Consider the following 19,535-nt stretch of genomic DNA (forward strand, 5'->3'; position numbering starts at 1 on the left):
TTTATTGCTCTGGTTTCACTACAAGGTAAATGGTGATGGTGAGGTAGTGGAGGATATATTCATTTGTTTATCTGACATTTTTTAGAGCAGTTTTTTAAAAAGGATTCTTTATTATTATTGGGCTTCCCTGATGGCTCAGAGAGTAAAGCATCTGCCCATAATGCGGGAGACCCGGGTTCGATCCCTGGGTCGGGAAAATCCCCTGGAGAAGGAAATGCCAACCCACTCCAGTATTCTTGCCTGGAGAATCCCATGGATGGAGGAGCCTGAAAGGCTACAGTCCATGGGGTCACAAAGAGTCAGTCATGACTGAGCAACCTCACTTTTCGCTTTGATTATTATTATTGGCTGCGCTGGGTCTTCTTTGCTTTTGTTTGGTGTTTCTCTAGTTGCAGTGAGCATGGGCTACTATTCCTTGTAGTACACAGGCTTCTCATTGTGGTGGCTTCTCCGGTTGTGGAGCACAGGTTCTAGGCTGCTCCGGCTTCCACTGTTGCCACATGCGGGCTCTAGGGCTCATCAGCTCCAGTTGTTATGGCTCACAGGCTCTAGAGCATTGGTTTAGCAGTTGTGGAGCACAGGCTTAGTTGCTCTTTGGCATGTGGAATCTTCCCAGACCAGGAATCGAATCCGAGTCCCTTGCATTGGCAGGCAGATTCTTATCCTCTGCACCACCACGGAAGTCCTAGAGCAGTTTTAGGGTCACAACAACATTAGGCAGAAAGTACACAGAGTTCCTATAAATTCTCTGCCCTCCCACACAAACAGCTTCCTCCACTATCAGCATCCCCAGCCGGAGTGGTACATAATCCACGAGCCTACATCCTTATCACCAAGGTCCATAGTTTACATTCGAGTTTGTGCTTGGTGTTACATACTGTACGGATTTTGACAAATAACTCATAGAATAACGACCTATGGACAGTGACATGTATCCACCATTACACTATTATACAGAATAGTTTTACTGCCCTAAAAATCCTGTGTTCTGTATATCCATCCCTCCTTCCCCCCAACACTGACAGCTACTGATCTTTTTTACTGTCTCCATAGTTTTGCCTTTTCCAGAATGTCATACAGTTGGGATCATACTTTTCATATTGGCTTCTTTCACTTAGTAGTACACATTTAAGATCCCTCCATTTCTTTTCATGGTTTGATAGCTGATCGAACCTGGGTCTCCTGTATTGCAGGCAGATTTTTTACTACCCAAGCCACCAGGGAAGCCCTAATTTCTATTTAGCACTGAATAAATATCCCACTGTGTAGATGTACCCTGCTGCTGCTGCTGCTAAGTCACTTTAGTTGTGTCCGACTGTGTGTGACCCCATAGACGGCAGCCCACCAGGCTCCCCCTCCCTGGGATTCTCCAGGCAAGAACACTGGAGTGGGTTGCCATTTCCTTCTCCAATGCAGGAAAGTGTATCCTAGCTTGTTTATTCATTCACCTACTGAAAGACATCTTGGTTGTTCCCAGATTTGGGCAATTATGAAGAAAGCAGCTATAAACATCGTGTGCAGGCTTTTGTGTGGACATAAGTTTTCAACTCCTTTGGGTAAAGACCAAGGAACACAATTGCTAGATAATATTATAAATGTGTGTTTCATTTTCTAAGAAACTGCCCACCTGTTTTCCAAAGTGACTATACCATTTTAATTTCTCACTGGCAAAGAAATGGGAGTTCTTGTTTCTCCACATCCTTATCAACATATGGTATTGACAGTGTTCTGCATTTTGGTCATCCCAATAGGTGTATAGTGGTATCTCATTTTAATCTGCAATTCACTAATGACATATTATTTAGAACGTCTTTTCACATAGTTATTTGCCAACTGTATGTCTTTGGTGAGGTATCTGTTCAGATCTCTTGCCCATATTTAAATCTGGTAGTTAGTTTTCTTATTGCTGAGTTTTAAGATCTCTTTGTACATTTTGGATATCAATCCTTTGTTTTATATGCCTTTTGCAAATATTTTCTCCCATGTATGACTTGTCTTCCCATTCTCTTGACAGTGTCTTTGGCAGAACAGAAGTTTTTAATTTTAATGAAATCCACCCTATCAATGACTCTTTCATGTACTGCGCCTTTCATGATGTATCTAAAAAGTCATTGCCACCTAGATTTTCTATTCTTCTAGGAATTTATAGTTTTGCATTTTACGTTTAGCCCTGCGATCCATTCTGAGATAATTTTTGTAAAAGGTAAAAGATCTATATCTAGGTTAATTTTTGGCATGTGTATGTCTAATATCATTTGTTGAACCTGTTCCTCATTTTATTTGCTCCTTTGTCAAAGATCAGTTGATTGTATTTATGTGGGACTATTTCTGGGCTCTCCATTCTCCTCCACTGATCTGACTGTCTACTCTTCTGTCAATATCACAGTGTATGTTTTCTCTTCCAGTTTTACTGAAATATAATTGACCTACAGCACTGAATAAGTTTAAGGTATAAAGCCTGATTTGTCTTGCATACAACAGGAAATGACTGTCACAAGTTTCATGAATATCCATCATCTCATATATTGATAGATATAACACAGTATCTTATTACTGTAGATTTATAGTAAGTCATGATGTCAAATAATACCAATCCATTGACTTTATTCCTTTTCAGTATTGCATTGGCTGTTTTTCACGTTTCTCATATAAAACTTATGATCAGTTTGTTGATATCCACAAAATAACCTTCTGGAATTTTGTTACAGCTTGTGTTGAACCTATAGATCAAGTTAGGAAGAACTAACATTTTGACAGTACTGAGTTTTCCTATCCATGAACATGGAATATCTCTGTTTATTTAGTTTATCTTTGATTTCTTTCATATTTTGTTAGATTTATATCTAAGTATTTTATTTTGGGGGGTGCTAATGTAAATGGTATAATACTTTTAGTTTTAAGTTCCATTGCTGATATGAAAGTGAAAAGTGAAAATGTTAGCCACTCAGTAGAATCTGACTCTTTGTGACCCCATGAACTGCAGTCCACCAGGATCCTCTGTCCATGGAATTCTCCAGGCAAGAATACTGGAGTGGGTTGCCATTTTCTTCTCCAGGGAATCTTCCCAACTGAGGGTGTGAACCCAGGTCTCCTGCATTGCAGGCACATTCTTTACTCTCTGAACCACCAGGGAAGCAGGAAAGCAATTGATTTTTGTATGTTAACCTTTTAACCTGCAACCTTGCTATAAATGCTTGTTAGTTTCAGAGGTTGCTTTTTTGTTTTTAGTTGTTGGTTCTTTTGGATTTTCTGCAGACAGGAATTGATTTTTTAAAGTTTTCCTTATACCCCTCATATCTTTATTATAAACATTTTAAAATATACAAAAAGGTTGAAAAAGTTGTACAGTGAAAACATATACTCACCACCTAAATTCAACTGTATCTTACTATATCGATTTTAGCATATATAGATAAAAGTATCCATCCTTCTACTTATATATATCAGGTCATTTTGTTTTTCTTCAGAACTTTTAAAAATTTTATTTATTTTTTAATTGAAGGATAATTGCTTCACAGAATTTTGTTTTCTGTCAAACCTAAACATGAATCAGCCATAGGTATACATATATCCCCTCCCTTTTGAACTTACTCCCTATCTCCCTCCACTGTTGTTTTTCTTCATAACTTTTTATTATGAAAAATTTAAAACACAAATTGAAAGAAAAATATTGAGAAAACCCAGGCACCCACTCCTTAGATTCAATAGTTTTGAACTGTGCCCTATCGGCTTTATCTGTGTTTATGTGCATATAATACGTATTTCTGGAGAAAGGCATGGCAACCCACTCCAGTATTCTTGCCTGGAGAATCCAATAGACAGAGAAGGCTGGCAGGGTATAGTCCATAGGGTTGCATAGAGTCAGGCACAACTAAAGCGATATAGCATGTATATATGCATAACATGTATTTGGTTAAGTTGCAAATGGAGTAGCATGTCATATATCTTATAGCTTATATACATCTTACAGTTTAGCTTACATGTCCTAAAAATAAAAGCATCTTGCTTGAAGAGTTTTGAGCACCATAATGACCTGATTGACCTTATCTTTTAGTAGCATCCTTCTGGCTGCTGTGAGAAATAGGATGAATAAGAGGAGTAAGACATGGGAAACCCGCAGTTTAATAACACATGATATATTATTTTGCTTGATAGCAGCTGGAGGGAGATGAGACTGGAAAGGTCAGGGGCTGATGCTGCATTAAAATTTTCTCAGTCATATTCATCAGCGTGTCCCAAATGTGATGACTTTTAAACTTTTGTTTTGTGTACTATGTACTATTATTTATTTAACATCTTTCTTTAAATTTATTTTAAATCATAAACTTAAAAATCATAAGCAAAAGTATATATGATATACATGTAAAACTGAATCATTTTGCTATATACCCGAAACTAACACAACATTGTAAGTCAACTATACTTGAATAAAAATTAAATTACTTAAAAAATATACATGGAATCATTTATTTGGTGGGTTTCACTTTCCTAACAAATTTAGGTACTTAAAATAAAAAGAACTATTGTGTATCATCTGAAAATTATCACATGTACTACCAGGAGTACAGACACTGTTCTTTGGGAAAGACTACTGTAGGTAAAGGAAGTCACTGAAGATTTTTAAACCTGGGCAAGACATAATCTGAATTTTGTTTTAAAGTATTCTATAAAGGACTGGAGGGGGGAAGGAATTAAACCTCAGTTGCTGGTCACCTACTATAGAAAAAGTGCTCAGGATACAAAGATAAATAGGTTGCTGCCACTAAGGAGCCTGCAGTCTAGTAAAGGTGATAGATTCGGAGGACAGGCAGTTTCAGAACAGAGTGGTAGGTGCCATAATTAGAAGTACATGCAACGTATAACCGTGGCTAAAATGTGGGTGTGATAGACACTGCTTCAGAAACCAACTCCGGAAAGGCTGTACACAGGAAAAGACGCTTCAGTCATTTCAGAGGAGACAGTGATACTATAATGAAGACGTTAATACTATAAATGAAGACTGGAAGTAGCCAGGGAAGAGAATGAATATTGCAAAGCATGGAAATGTGAAATGATGGGGCATTCATTCAACAAATATTTACTGAACTTATCTGGATACCAGCTCCTGTGCTGAGCCCAAAGAACAAAGAGATGAGATGCTGACCCTTCTCTGAGTAAGCTCACAGTTAATGATAGTGAAAATCATAATGCTATGTGTTAGGTGTTATCAGTATAAGTAAGTGTGCGATGCTGTGGAAGAACACACTATCTGAGCACATAGTTCAGACTGGGTAGCAAGGAAACGATCTCAGATGAACTGTGAAAATGTAGCAGGAGTCTGTGCAAGTACAGAGAGACCATGTGACATGCTAGGAGGAACTGCACATGGTTCAGCAGTTTGAGAAGTGTGGATTTGCTCCTTAAAGGAATGAACTATTATTGTTGTTAAACCAAGGGGTAATAATGTTATACTTGCCTTTGAATACATCACCCTGGAGATGTGGAGAATGGTTTGAAGTGAGGTTAGCCAAATCCTAGAGAAAGAATAATTTGAAGGCCAGAGTTGGTTTTATATGAGAATTGCTGATGAAGGCCTGAGCTAAAGCACTGTCATGTGGAAGGTGAGGAGAAGCCCGACCCAAGAGAGGTTAGGGCATCAGAATTAACAGAATTTAGTGATCCTTGGATTTGGAGGCATGACTGATAATTGGGTAACTGTGTGTTAAGCAATGAGTGGCGTATATGAAAGAGTTGTATGTGGACTGTTCTGGAACACATTTTTTGGTAGAACTTGATGAAACTCTCAGTCTTAGCTTCTCCATCTAGCAAGTGAATGTTTTCTACCTCCAATAGGGAAGCTGCTTGAAATCCCAGTAGCCTTAAAATCCTCAAACCATGTTGCAGAAGGAAACCATGGTGACTATTAATAAAAGGGGAGAGGAACAGATTCTGGGGTAGAAAGGACTCAAAGCTCGTTTGCTGGTGAATGTGAGAGCAATGGAGAGAGAAAGAGTGCACTTACTTTGTGCTCCTCCAAATGTTCTTTGAGAAACACAAGCTCTAAAGCAATGGTTCTCAACCATGTTGCGCACTGGAATCACCTGGAGCTTGAACAAGTCCTGATACCCAGGTCACACCTTTGACCAGTGAAACTGGGCTCTCGGGGGCTGAGATCTGGGCAGCAGTACTTCTAAAAGCTCCCTCGCTTGTTCTAGTGTGCAGCCGATGTGGAGGACCTGCAGACTGACTTCCTTGAAAACAGAGGCCCTGGAGACTAATTCTTGTTGACTCAGGCATAGATATGTTGACAATCAGACACGTTGGCAGTCTAGTCTTGTGATATCATCAGCATTTTTTAGAGTTATAAACTTGTTCAGGGTACTCAAGTATCATTTATCTTTGATAATTTGACGTTTGGCATCTTGTGGCCTCACATAGTTATTGCCAATCTGAAAGTGTCCGACTGAAGTCCAGAGGCAACTGTATACTTAGCAGGATATGGGCTGACGATCAGAGAGTGCTATGAGAGCCACCAGTGTGACAAAGTTAGCAAAAATGTCTATTTGAAGTAAACTTCCTCCTTGGAAGTGAGTTTCCTGATTAATATTTTACTATTACAATATACAGAGCTATTTGGTTCAGGGATATTATTCTCTCCAACTGTGATTTTTGAAAGATGCTCTGTGACTCTTTGTTATAGTTAGAGAAATGTTTGTTCTGCAGGGGGTAGATTGTTTTCCTAAGTTTAGTAAATCTATGCAGTAGCCTGTAAATGTAATGGTTCAACTTGTTATTATTGGAGATTCATAAGAGAGGTACTTAGGCAAGAAAAGCAACATGTATTCTCTTCTAATTATAGAGGATAAGGTATTTCATGTAGTAATGTTAGAAATTGATTGCCTGATTAGTTTATACATGCAGTTTCTATTAAAAAATTGCAAGAACGTCCACATTTTTCATACAAAATAAACAACAGTGAAATTCTAGTGTATTATAGAAAAAGGGCTACTCTGTCCATTTGATCAATTAATTATGCTTGCATGCTTTTATCAGCAAACATTTGCGGGTACCTACTGGATGTTAGCACTGAGCTGGAAGCCGAGATAAAGGAGTCGTACGACATGCTGCCTTTTCGCCTTTCAGTAGTTCACGTGGTGTTAGTGGGGGAGGCATACCGGAAGGTCCAGGGCAATGAGCCAAGTCCAAGGTTAAGAGGCGCACGCAGTGCAGGAAGAGCACAGACTTGGCCCTGGGGGGCTTGGCACTGGGCTGACTCCATATGGTAGCACTGTCTTTTAGCCCTGGCCAAATTCCTGCCGCTTGCTGCATATTCTGCAATAGAAACATACATTTTCCCAATGGTCAAAGTCTGTCAATTTCCTTGCTGTATTACAGTGTCATCTGTAAAGACTTTACAGGAAATGTAAATCAGATCCTTCACATACCCAAATAGAGTCTCCTAGATCAATCTGCCATACATACAAATGTGTTTTTAAATATTATATATGCAGCCTTCCTTTTTCTTCTCTTTTGTTCTGGAAGGCTCACAATAGATACTTCCCAAATTATACTTGCAACAAAAGTTCAGGAAATGACTTTTCTCTTAATGACAGAGTAAACAATACTGTCTTCAACTCTAGCAAAGAAGCAGAACCAAGATGAGTTGCTTCGGGGTGAATATCTGACACAGAAAAAATAACCTCAACTCTTGCTTTTTTAGAAAACAAATTTTAATTGCTAGAAAATTGCTTTACAATGTCGTGATGGTTTCTGCCATACAACAGTGCAAATCAGCCGTAATTATACATATGACACCTCCCTCCCCTCCCACCAACCCACCCTTAGATCATCAGAAAGCATCTGGCTGGGCTCCCTGTGTTATACAGCAGCTTCTCACAAGCTATCTGTTTAACACATGCTAGTGTATATATGTCTATGCTGCTTTCTCCACTTGTCTCTCTCCTTCCTCCACTATGGCCACAAGTCTATTCTCTGTATCTGCGTCTCAATCCTACGTTTTTTAAATAACGAAAGCATTCTTGGTATTTAACTCTATGTAGTTAATCATTAGAATCAATTTAAAAACTGTTTTTTGAAAACAAGTGCTTGCCATAGAGATTTACCATAGTGACAGCCTGGAGATCCTTAGGCATGAATCTCTCCTGACTTCTGTTTCATATTAGGATGAAATCAATAGTCTTATTTAGTGTTAAAGATTAAGTTACCTAGGGTAGAAATGAAATAGTCTTATGTGTTATACTTGGTTCTGGTGGATTTTGTTCTCTCAAAGTATCAAAACTATGTTATACTGTTGATTCTGTTGTAGTTATGATATGCTTATTGTGAATTTCTTTATTAAAGTTTTACATATTTACATATTTACATCTTGCTTTATGAGGCTATTGATGAAGTATAGAGGACTAAAAAGGAAAAAAAAAAATGGCCTTTCTCTGAGGAGTTCATGCATCCTGCTATAGGATCACTAGGAGAGCTAGAAATACTCAGCAATTTAGAACTCTCCATGTATTCAGAGCCTCAGATTTTGTACTTTGGTGAGACATGACTTTCACCTTCCCTATCACTGTCTGTTTGGGAACAAAAGATTGAAATATATACAAAATATCTTACAGTTGTGGATATGAACTGTGTACATGATAAGGATATGGGCTTCCCAGGTGGCTCAGTGGTAAAGAATCCACCTGGCAATGTAGGAGCCGTGGGTTCGATCCCTGGGTTGGGAAGATCCCCTGGAAAAGGAAATGGCAACCCACTCTAGTATTCTTGCCAGGAAAATCCCATGGACAGAGGAGCCTGGTGAGCTACAGTCCGTCGGGTCGCAGAGTCAGACATGACTGAGCGTGCATGTACTTGTAAGCATGTACGTTCGTTGGGGTTGCTGGAATGAATATTGGGATAATCAGTCTTTTTTTTTTTAAGAATTTAAGAAATGTTTATTTATTTATTTGGCTGCACCAGGTATTACCTGCTACATATGGGATCTTTGAAGCAGCATGTAGGAACACTTCTTACTTGCGGCATGTGAACTCTTAGTTGCGGCATGTGGAATTTAGTTCCCTTACCAGGGATCACACCTGGGTCCCCTACGTTGAGAAGAGTCTTAGCCACTGGACCACCAGGGAAGTCCTGGGATAATCAGTTTTTAACAAGATTCTTATAGTAAGTCCCTATTCCAATTGTGATGAACATGTGTAGCATTCTAAATTATTAGTAATATTTTGCCCAAAAGATTCTAATTGAAGCTGAAAAACTTTATTAATAGTGGCAGAAATGAGGCTGTGATGTGAAAATTTTGGTGTAGGAAATTTCTATCTGGAATTTCTTAGGACCATAATAATATATATCCTGTGTCTTGCCACGGAATTATCAATGTTGTGTTGATTTCTTCCCTATGGCTCACTTCTCTTCCTCTGTAAATAAGGGTCATAATGTTTCATTGCAAAGGGACCGCCTGAGGACAAGATTATGTCCTAAGGAGGATATAATCAACACTAAAGATTTTTCTTTGGAGAAATATTATGACCTTTAGTCTTTATAGTTGCAAACGTTAACAGTAGCCTCCAACCTCTGGCAAAGAAAAACAGGTGTATCAGAAGTTAAATCCTTACATTTCTGTGTCAGAAATGTGATCTACCAAGTTACTCGTTTATTTTTAAACTGTTTGGCTGTAATGGGTCTTTGCTGTGCACAGGCTTTCCCTAGTTGTGGCGTGCGGGCTTCTGCGGTTGGGACTCAAGGGCTGCTTGTTGCAATGCTCGAGCTTCTCTCGTATGTCCCCGTCTCCTCTTGCTGTGGAGCCTGGGCTCTAGAGCACACAGGCTCAGCCGTTTCAGCAGTTGCAGCACACTGGCTTCTCTAGTTGCAGTGCATGGGCTTAGTTGCCCCATGGCATGTGGGATCGTAGTTCCCCAACCAGGGATTGAACCTGCGTCCCTTGCATTGGAAGGCAGACTCTTAACCACTGGACCACCAGGGAAGTCCTTACCGAGCAATTCTTTCTTGCTCTTGATATTTGTTGTAGACAGTTGCCTCTTCACAAGAGTTTCTGAATTCATTTCTGCAGAGAGTATATAACTTTCTCCTTCAAAAATGAGGGGTTTTTCCCTTCTAATAAATTTATATTATAAATCTTTTTTTTTTTCCTGGAGAGATTTTTAGTTTAAATCTAGATAAAAATCTCAGCTCCAAACAGCTGTGGAATGTTGGGTGATGTAATAAACCTGGCTAAGCCTTAGAGTCTTCTTCAGGGTTATTGTGAAAATCAGTAGCAACAGAGGAAAATGTCAAACAGGGCCTGGCACACAGAAAGTGTGCCCTACGTGTCATGCCCTCACTTTTCTTACAAGGGGCTCATCAGGCTGACCCTGTGTGTCTGCTAAGTCACTTCAGTTGTGTCTGGCTCTTTGAGACCCTATGAATCATCTTAGAAAGGAGAAATTTCTTCTTGAGGAAGTAATAGCTCACGTGGACTCAGGTATTCTGGACCCTAATTCAAAGGAGACTGTATGGCCACAGAAACCATAGTTTCTTTGGGCTTTTCCATCCTGGGCTCCTACTTCTCTGCAGGAGCATTTACAACACTGCTTTTGGCAACAACTTCTTTGACAAGAGATGTCTATTTCTATACTACTAACCATCAACATATTTCATTGATCCAATTAGGAAGCAACATTTCTAATTTTATACATTTTTGAGCTTATATTGATAGAAGAAAAGGAGAGTGGAAAGGAGGCCAACTTTGCTTTAGTTTTCAGATGTGGAAAAGCCCCAGTGTGATAGGTCTGGAGGTGACAGATGACTTTTGTAGACCCCTTTACGTATAGAGCTGAATTTACAAAGTGTTTAGCAAGGAAAGCTAAGCTAAGAAAATAAGCCAAGAGAATGAAGAAAAAGATACCAGACAGTAATATTTTAGAATGTAATAAGCTGCAGGTAGGTATTTTCTTTTAAAGGTAGGTCATTGTGAGATAAAATTGGGTGCAAACATTTTTCCATAAGCAAAGGTTTTTATTATAAGATAAAACTAAATATATTTATCGTCTCTTTGCCTCCACTAGAACGTAAACTTTGTTGAAAGTAAGAATCGTTATTGATTTATTTACTCTACATTGTAAGAACCTAAATCAATAAGTGAGCAATAAATATTTGAGTGAATGAAATTATAAGCAGAGCTTCGGTATTATTTTTCTACCAGAGATTCATTTAAAAATGTTGTTAAGGCTGGAATTGACATTCTGAAAGCATAACAAGGCCAACTGGTCACTCTGTTGCTATTTACTCCCTAAGTCATGTCTGACTCTTTGTAACCCCATAAACTGCAGCACGCCAGGCTTCTCTGTACATCACTATCTCCCAGAGTTTGCTCAAACTCATGTCCATCAAGTCAGTGATGCCATCCAACCATCTCATCCTCTGTCGTCCCCTTCTCCTCCTGCCCTCAATCTTTCCCAGCAGCAGAGTCTTTTCCACTGAGTCAGCTCTTTGCATCAGGTAGCCAAAGTACTGGAGCTTCAGCTTCAGCATCAGTCCTAATGAATATTCAGGGTTGATATCCTTTAGGATTTACTGGTTTGATTTCCTTCTCAAGAGTCTTCTCTAGCAGTACAATTTGAAAGCATCAGTCCTTTGGCACTCAGCCTTCTTTATGGTCCAACTCTCACATCCGTACATGACTAGTGGAAAAACCATAGCTTTGACTATATAGACTGCTGTCGGCAAAGTGATGTCTCTGTTTTTAATACACTGTCTAGGTTTCCCTAGTAGCTCAGTTGGTAGAGAATCTGCCTTCAATTCAGGAGACCCAGGTTTGATTCCTGGGTTGGGAAGATCCTCTGGAGAAGGAAATGGCAACCCACTCCAGTATTCTTGCCTGGAGAATTCCATGGACAGAGAGGAGCCTGGTGGGCTATAGTCCATGGGGTGGCAAAGAGTTGGACATGACTGTATGAATAATTTTCACTTTCAGGTTTGTCATAGCTTTCCTTCCAAGAAGAGTGTCTTTTAATTTCATGGCTGCAGTCACTGTCTGCAGTCGCTGTCAGCCTTCTTTGGAGTCCAGGAAAATAAAATTTGTCTGTTTCAACTTTTTCCCCTTCTATTTGCCATGAAGTGATGGACCGGATGTCATGATCTTAGTTTTTTGAATGCTGAGTTTTAAGCCAGCTTTTTCCCTCTCTTCTTTCATTTTCATCAAGAGGCTCTCTCCTCCTCACTTTCTGCCATTAAAGTGCTATCATCTGCATATCTGAGGTTGTTAATATTTCTTCCAGCAACCTTGATTCCAGCTTGTGATTCATCCAGCCTGGTATTTCAAATGATGAACTCTGCATGTATGTTAAACAAGCAGGGTGACAATATAGTCTTGATGTGCTCCTTTCCCAATTTGGACCAGTCCATTGTTCCAAATCTGGTTCTAACTGTTGCTTCTTGTCCTGCATACAGGCTTCTCAGGAGACAGGTAAGGTGGTCTGATATTCCCATCTCTCTAAGAATTTTCCAGGTTGTTGTGATCTACACAGTCAAAGGTTTTAGCATAGTCAATGAAGCAAGAGTAGATATTTTTTCTGGAATTCCCTTGCTTTCCCTTGACAATTTGATCTCTGGTTCCTCTGCCTTTTCTAAATCCAGCTTGAACATCTAAAGTTCTCTGCTCACATTCTGTTGAAGCCTAGCTTGAAGTATTTTGAGCATTACCTTGCTGGCATGTGAAATGAGCCCAGTTGTATGGTAGTTTGAACATCCTTTGGAATTGGCCTTCCTTGGGGTTGGAATGAAAACTGATCTTTCCCAGTCTTGTGGCCACTGCTGAGTTTTCCAAATTTGCTGGCATATTAAGGGCAGCAATTTAAAAGCATCATGATTTAGGATTTGAAATAGTTCAGCTAGAATTCCATAATGTCCACTGGCTTTGTTCATGGTAATGCTTCCTAAAAGCCCACTTGATTTCACATTCGAGGATATCTGGACTCTAGATGAATGACCACACCATTGTGGTTACCCAGGTCATTAAAACCTTTTTTGTATAGTTCTGTGTATTCTTGCCACCTCTTCTTAATCTCTTCCTCGCCTATTAGGTCCTTACTGTTTCCATCCTTTATGCTGCTATCCTTGCATGAAATATTCCCTTGATATCTCCAATTTTTTTGAAGAGATCTCTTTTTTCCCCCAACCTATTGTTTCCTTCTATTTCTTTGTATTGGCTTAAGAAGCCCTTCTTATCTCTCCTTGCTATTCTCTAAGTTCATCCATATCCCAGTAGAGGGTATGCAATGTGAAAGAGGAAAAGGAATTCTCTAAATCACGGGCATCTCTCCCAGATTAGAATAACATCTTAAAAGAAAGAAGAAATCTTAAGAAAAGAGCAGGAAGATCAAGGGAATTTTTGAAGCACATCAAGTGATTCAGTGAAGTAATATGGAAATGGAAATGGTTGCAGCTTCAGTAATAATGGTGTCAGCCTTGAAAGCATTGGGGGTTAGACCACAACATGATATTTATCAAACTACCTTAGTCATTTAAATGTTCGTTCTGCTGCCTTCCCTTGAACTTCCAGCCTAAAGCTCTCTCCCTGTAATGTCAGCACACTCGCTGGAGGCTTTGCGCCTGCAGATTATCACAGATGTTCTCTATGCCTCCTCTCACCCTGGAAATAAAGAGAAAAAGACAATTCTGTCTCTGAGATCAGAAATCTCCCAGAGAGAACCCATATCAGCTGGAATCTAATTTCTTGATATTTCTGAAACTGGAATCTGCTATAACTAGAGAATGCAGAAGGACAATGGGCTCCTATTGTTAAGCACTCAGATAAAAAGCACACAGGTGCCTCAGCCAAGCAGAAACCAGTCTTTTCATGAAACACTGGGCTTTCAGCACATACTGTATAATTCCTTGACTAGCAGTTCACGGTCATGGTTCTGTGGCTTTTTTGTTCATTAAAGGTCTTGATTAGGCCACTTCCTTTCTTTTTCTGTGTGTTTAGTGATTTAGTGTGTGATTTAGGCTGTGACAAGGTGGAACTTGGTCTTCCCTGGTGGCTTCAGTGGTGAAGAATCTGCCCAGGCAGAAGATGCAGGTTCAATTCCTGGTTCTGGAAGATTCCCCTGGTGAAGCAAATGGCAACCCACTCCAATATTCTTGCTTGGGAAATCTTATGGATAGAGGAGCCTGGCTGGCTATAGTCCATGGAGTAGAAAAGAGGCAGACACGACTTAGTAACTGAACAACAACAACACTGACAACGTGGAGTTGACTTTCCCTTACCTTTTGGCATCTTGCACCCGTTGTTGCCCCAGTCCCCCGATCTGGCCTGTCTTGTGGGTCCAGTCAGTGAGTAGTCAAAGGCGGGGAGAGAAGCATCATGTTTCTACATACCTACATCAAGTTCAAAAGTATAGTCATGACCTTGTCTTCTCATTCTCGAAATCTGTGATCAGCTCTTTCAAACCTCCTGTGTCTTAGTAATGACCAATAGAAATCCCTGAATTCCATCCCTATAGTGGTCGGAGGCCAAATTATGGTAATTTGGACATAAGTGCCAATGGTAAAGATACAATTTTCAGGCCAGTTTAGCTGCAAGTGACAGAAACTCAATGGAAGTAAGCTCAAATGAAAAAGGGACTTACTGGTTCATATAACTGAAAAGTCAGACAGAGCTGGTCCCTGTGTAGGTAGTACTCAAATGATGTTAGGAATCTGTTTCTCTGCCCATGACTTTCCCTCTGTGTTGAATGCAAACTTTTACCACGTGGCAGCAAGGTAACCCCAGCTTTACATGGGCCTACAGACTCAGATCCTAGAGGAAACATTTGTCCCAGTAGCACAGCAGAAGCTCCGAGCTGGACCCTGAAAGGCTCTGCATGAGTCACATGTCCATTCCTGGGATAGCAGCTATAGCCTGACTCTGACCAGGTCTTGGTGTATGCCTGACATTCAGGTGGGAGCAGGGTAGTCGACGTCCACTGAATCTTCAGGACTGAAACAGGCTTACTGTGGAAGAGGGCAGAAGATTTTTCTTAAAGGAAGAAATGCTAGGAAGACAAAACACCATGTGCACCTAGAAATGAAGTTTTCCATCGATAGTCTGGGTGGAGCAGAAATGTAACTTCATCCTGACAGCATAATGGGGCTCCTTTGTTACTTCTAGAGGCTACAGTCAGCATGTGTTGGGAAGTCCAGTTGATGGCCCACACCTTTGTGACTGTCTCAGAGCCCAGAAAGTAGCAGCAGAGGAGCAAAGAATGGGAAAGTCATAGTCATCAATTCTTGGATTGAGTAGGACTCAAGGTGAAGCGTGGTTTTGTGAAGCAGTAATTGGAAGCGAACACAGTCCAGTCCAGAGCACCAAGACCTTCCTGCCTGTGGCCTTTAGAGGCGGAGGTAGCAATGCTTAGATGTTTTCCCATGATTCTAGTCAGAGGTCTTCTAGTTAATATCTACTTATCCTTCAGGACTCAGCTCAAATCCCACTTCCCTGGGAGAACCTTCTCCAGACTCTACCTGCAAACGCTCTGACTATGAGCTCCTATCTAATACTTTGCTTTTTTCCATCTCAGCATTTTTTCTTCATTTGTAATCATGGGTAAGTCAATCTTATTTATGATAACTTGATTAAGGTCTATCTCCAGAACTGGGAGGTGAGCTCCATGAAGTAGGAACTCAGTTTTGTCACCATTGGATAACCAGTCCTGAACCCAGTGCCTAGCACATTAATAATCACACAATACCTATTTTTTAAATGAGTGAATGACACATAGGTTCTGGTAATATCAACTGATTCTGGTATGAAAATATAACAAGCCACCTCCTTTTCTTGTACCATATAGTTTGACCTTTCCACTTACCTCCTCAATTGGCTGAATTAATGAGGTGCTGTTTTAGATAGCCCAAGTAACCAAAGAGAAGCTGGAAACCAGATAATCAGCCCCCAAACAACCAGGAGGCCTCTTTTGCTGTGTATGATTTAAATGAAAAAGTATGATCTACTAAATATAATGGAGAACCATAGGCATCTTGGGCTTAATGAAGTTCTTGGCAGAAAAAGTTGTATCCTTTCTTCATATTATTATTAAGCCTGGTTTCCTCCCATAATCTCAAATTGTGTAGAATGGAAGTCAATTTAGTAATAAAAATGAATGCCCAGCTCCTGCCTCTTTGAAACTCTCTGGATGGTGATTTCAAGACTAAAGTGTCATGAGTATGTAGATACATATTTGTATGCATTGTACCCACCTCCGCCTCTGTCCTCCTGCGCCCAGGGTGGGGTCCTTCACTGTGGCCACAGCACTTCTCCCCAGGCATTGAGATCAAAGGAGTACGTATCAGCTTCCCCTGGTATAACCAACTAGAAGGTAGGGATTATTTACTTATTCAGTTATTTGAAAGAATCAAAATTATTTGATAAAATTACATTTAGTTTTTAAATGGGCTCAATAGATATCAAAACTTTTCTGAAACTTCTTGTTGTATAGCTTTGAGTTAATAAGAAAAGAAGCCACTGAAGAAACTAACTGTGTTTCAATATTTTTTTCCCTATCAGTACAATCTTAGATCTTCATGACGCCATATTTAATCTGATTTGCCTGGTCCCACTGGGCATCGCAGCAATTCAGATCCTGGTTTGGAGCCCATTCTCCATCAGGAAGAAGACAGACTACACAGGGGCCTTCTAAGGGTGACACCAGCCATTAGAGGAGCCAAATGAACTTCAGTTGTTTGTTCTCATAGAGTTTACATTATGCCAGAAGGCAAAGCTGTTCTTTATAACCTCTGATTTATTTAGAAAAAAAATGAATAAAACAAACAACAAAAAAAGTCCATCAAATGTATAAGTTTTTGACTCCATAATAAGAATGTTAAATATGGGGACTTCCCTGGTGGTCCACTGGGTAGGACTCTGTGCTCCCAATGCAGGGGCCCTGGGTTCGACCCTTGGTGAGGGAAGTAGATTCTATATCCTGCAACTAAAGATTCCACATGCCACAACTAAAAAATTTTGTGTGCCACAACTAAGACCCAGCATAGACAAATAAATAAATAAATATTTTTCAAAAGAACGTTAAATATGAATTAAATTGGCTGTTTCCAAGTGGTCTCACTGCCTGAACACAACCTTTCACTCCTTACCCCTGAATTGCTATGTGAGTTGCTTTGGGTTTCCCAGAACTCACCTGACTATGTGCGCCACTTTATTTTTTTTTAAGCCCCATATTGCTTATTTGACTGATTTTATTAGTGATACACACCTCCCCTTTTCATTAAGTAATACTTTATCACAATTGTCTGTAGATTCCCTGTGATTAATAGTCAACAGATTTGGGAAACTCAGAGACCAGGATAAGAGGACTCATATAGTCCAGATTTCTGTGGTTTGCTGAGCTTTTGGTTGCGAAGAAGGAATTCAGCTGAACTCAACCTCTTAAAGAGAGGTTTCCGGGAAGGATGCAGTAGGTAAATTCATGGGCATCTGCGACAGGAAATAAAACAGGACTGGAGAGTCAGGGTGCCTTTGTTTGTTCCTGTCACCTTCGGTCTTTTCTCTCTCATTGTCTCTCTCTCTTCTCTTCTCTCTCTCAACTGGCTGAGAACCAGTTCAGTCACCCACCTTCATCTAACTGACTTGAACTCTGTGTGCCTGTCTAGATTCTCTTATCCAGGAGTGATAATTGCCCCAGCATGAGACACTGAGACACACTGATGTGATAGAAATGCTTAATGATTGGCTCTATGGGAAAAAAGTAAGCACATATACATATGTAATTTTATTATAAATTTTACTGATAAAAATCTGTACAGTATATGACTTACAAATCATAATAAAACATGGCTCCTTTTTTGGAAGTTCCATATACCTATAATTTCAGCAGGACTTGCTATTTCTTTTTCTTTTTCCTTATTTTTTGGCCACAGGGTGAGTCATGCAGGATCTCGGTTCCCTCACCAGGGATTGAACCTGTATTCCCTGCAATGGAAGAACTGAGGCTTAACCACTGCACTGTTAGGGAAGTCCCATAACTTGCTATTTCTTACAAATTCCATATTCCATTAGAAGTTTCTGTAATTGGCAACAATAGTCATGAAATCAAAACTAAGAATAAATGCTTGATTATCATTCAATTCCAAACATAGTCACCCATGTCATTAACCAAGGAGTGTAGTTCCAACCTAAATATTGTTTTATATTTTGTTTCTGTTAATGAGTAAGACAAAACAAATAATGAAGACACAACTTCAGAACTGCACTCAGTCAGCCACGACATGAGCAACCTCTTTGATTAATTGAATGGTAGGTTTTGAGGACTGGAAAGAATACGTTCTGAATTTCTTACATTTTTCACAGTGTACCAGCTACAGACATGACAGTTTGGGGTTTAATCTGCATTATTTTGAGTTAATCTGCATTATTAACATTTTATTGCTTCCTTAAATCTAGTCCAGGGGTGGGCAAACTATCACTCCTGGGCCAAATCCAACCTTTGGCCTATTTTTGTATAGTATCAGGCTTCCCAAGTGGTGCAGTGGTAAAGAATCTTCCTGCTAATGCAGGAGATTGACCCCTGGATCAGGAAGATTCCCTGGTGAAGGAAAGTGGAATCCCACTCCAGTAGTCTTGCCTGGAAAAATTCCATGGGCAGAGGAGCCTGGTAGGCTGTAGTCCATGGGGTCACAAAGAGCTGGACATGACTGAGCACACACACATGCATGAGATCCAAGCATAAGTTTAAAGGCTGATAATTAAAACTATGCAACAGAAACTGCATGTGGGTGCAAAGCTTAAAATACTATTTGGCTCTTCACCGAAAAAGTTTGCTGATCCCTGGATTAGACAATCAACAAAACAAAGCAGAAGTTTACACTAATTTTCATGGTGTTAATACATCTAACATGGCTAATTTCAAGCTACAAATGTAATATCAGTGAACACAGATTTGAGAAGTGCTAAGTAGCATACCACTGTAAAATCAGAAAGCAAAACAAAAATCATAATTGCATATACACATGTCATATCACATATACACATTCTATCACATCTAGAATAGACATTAATAACATTACAGAGAGACTTCCTTGGTGGTCCAGTGGTTAAGACTCCATGCTTCCACTGCAGGGAGTGTGGGTTCAGTCCCTAGCTGGGGAACTAAGATCTCACATGCTGCAAGTTATGGCGAAAAAAACAAAGAATAAAAATAAAAAATGAGCAGTGTTTTGAGTTATCACCTCTGTTTTTAATATAATGTGTGTATATATATACACATATGTGTATACATTTAATATATATATAATTATATATATATATATATATATATATAAAATCACTGTGGATGGTGACTGCAGCCATGAAATTAAAAGATGCTTGCTCCTTGGAAGGAAAGCTATGACAAACCTAGACATCTTATTAAAAAGCAGAGACATCACTTTGCCAACCAATGTCCATATAGTCAAAGCTATGGTTTTTCCAGTAGTCATGTATGGATGTGAAGGTTGGACCATAAAGAAGGCTGAGTGCTGAAGAATTGATGTTTTCTAATTGTGGTGCTGGAGAA

The 19,535-nt window shown here is 39.7% G+C and overlaps 1 protein-coding gene across 1 annotated transcript in view; it reads left to right on the forward strand.

Annotated features, from left to right (window-relative positions):
- The window catches only part of LOC102181920 (transmembrane protein 180), a 37,667-nt gene extending 20,916 nt beyond the window's left edge, over nucleotides 1-16,751 (forward strand). The window contains exon 6 of the mRNA XM_013974701.2: nucleotides 16,532-16,751. Within this exon, the coding sequence (XP_013830155.1) occupies nucleotides 16,532-16,664 (133 nt within the window). The 3' untranslated portion in view covers nucleotides 16,665-16,751. The remainder of the gene's footprint in view (nucleotides 1-16,531) is intronic.

The sequence above is a fragment of the Capra hircus genome, chromosome 25 (genome assembly GCF_001704415.2).
Source record: "Capra hircus breed San Clemente chromosome 25, ASM170441v1, whole genome shotgun sequence".
NCBI lineage: Eukaryota > Metazoa > Chordata > Mammalia > Artiodactyla > Bovidae > Capra > Capra hircus.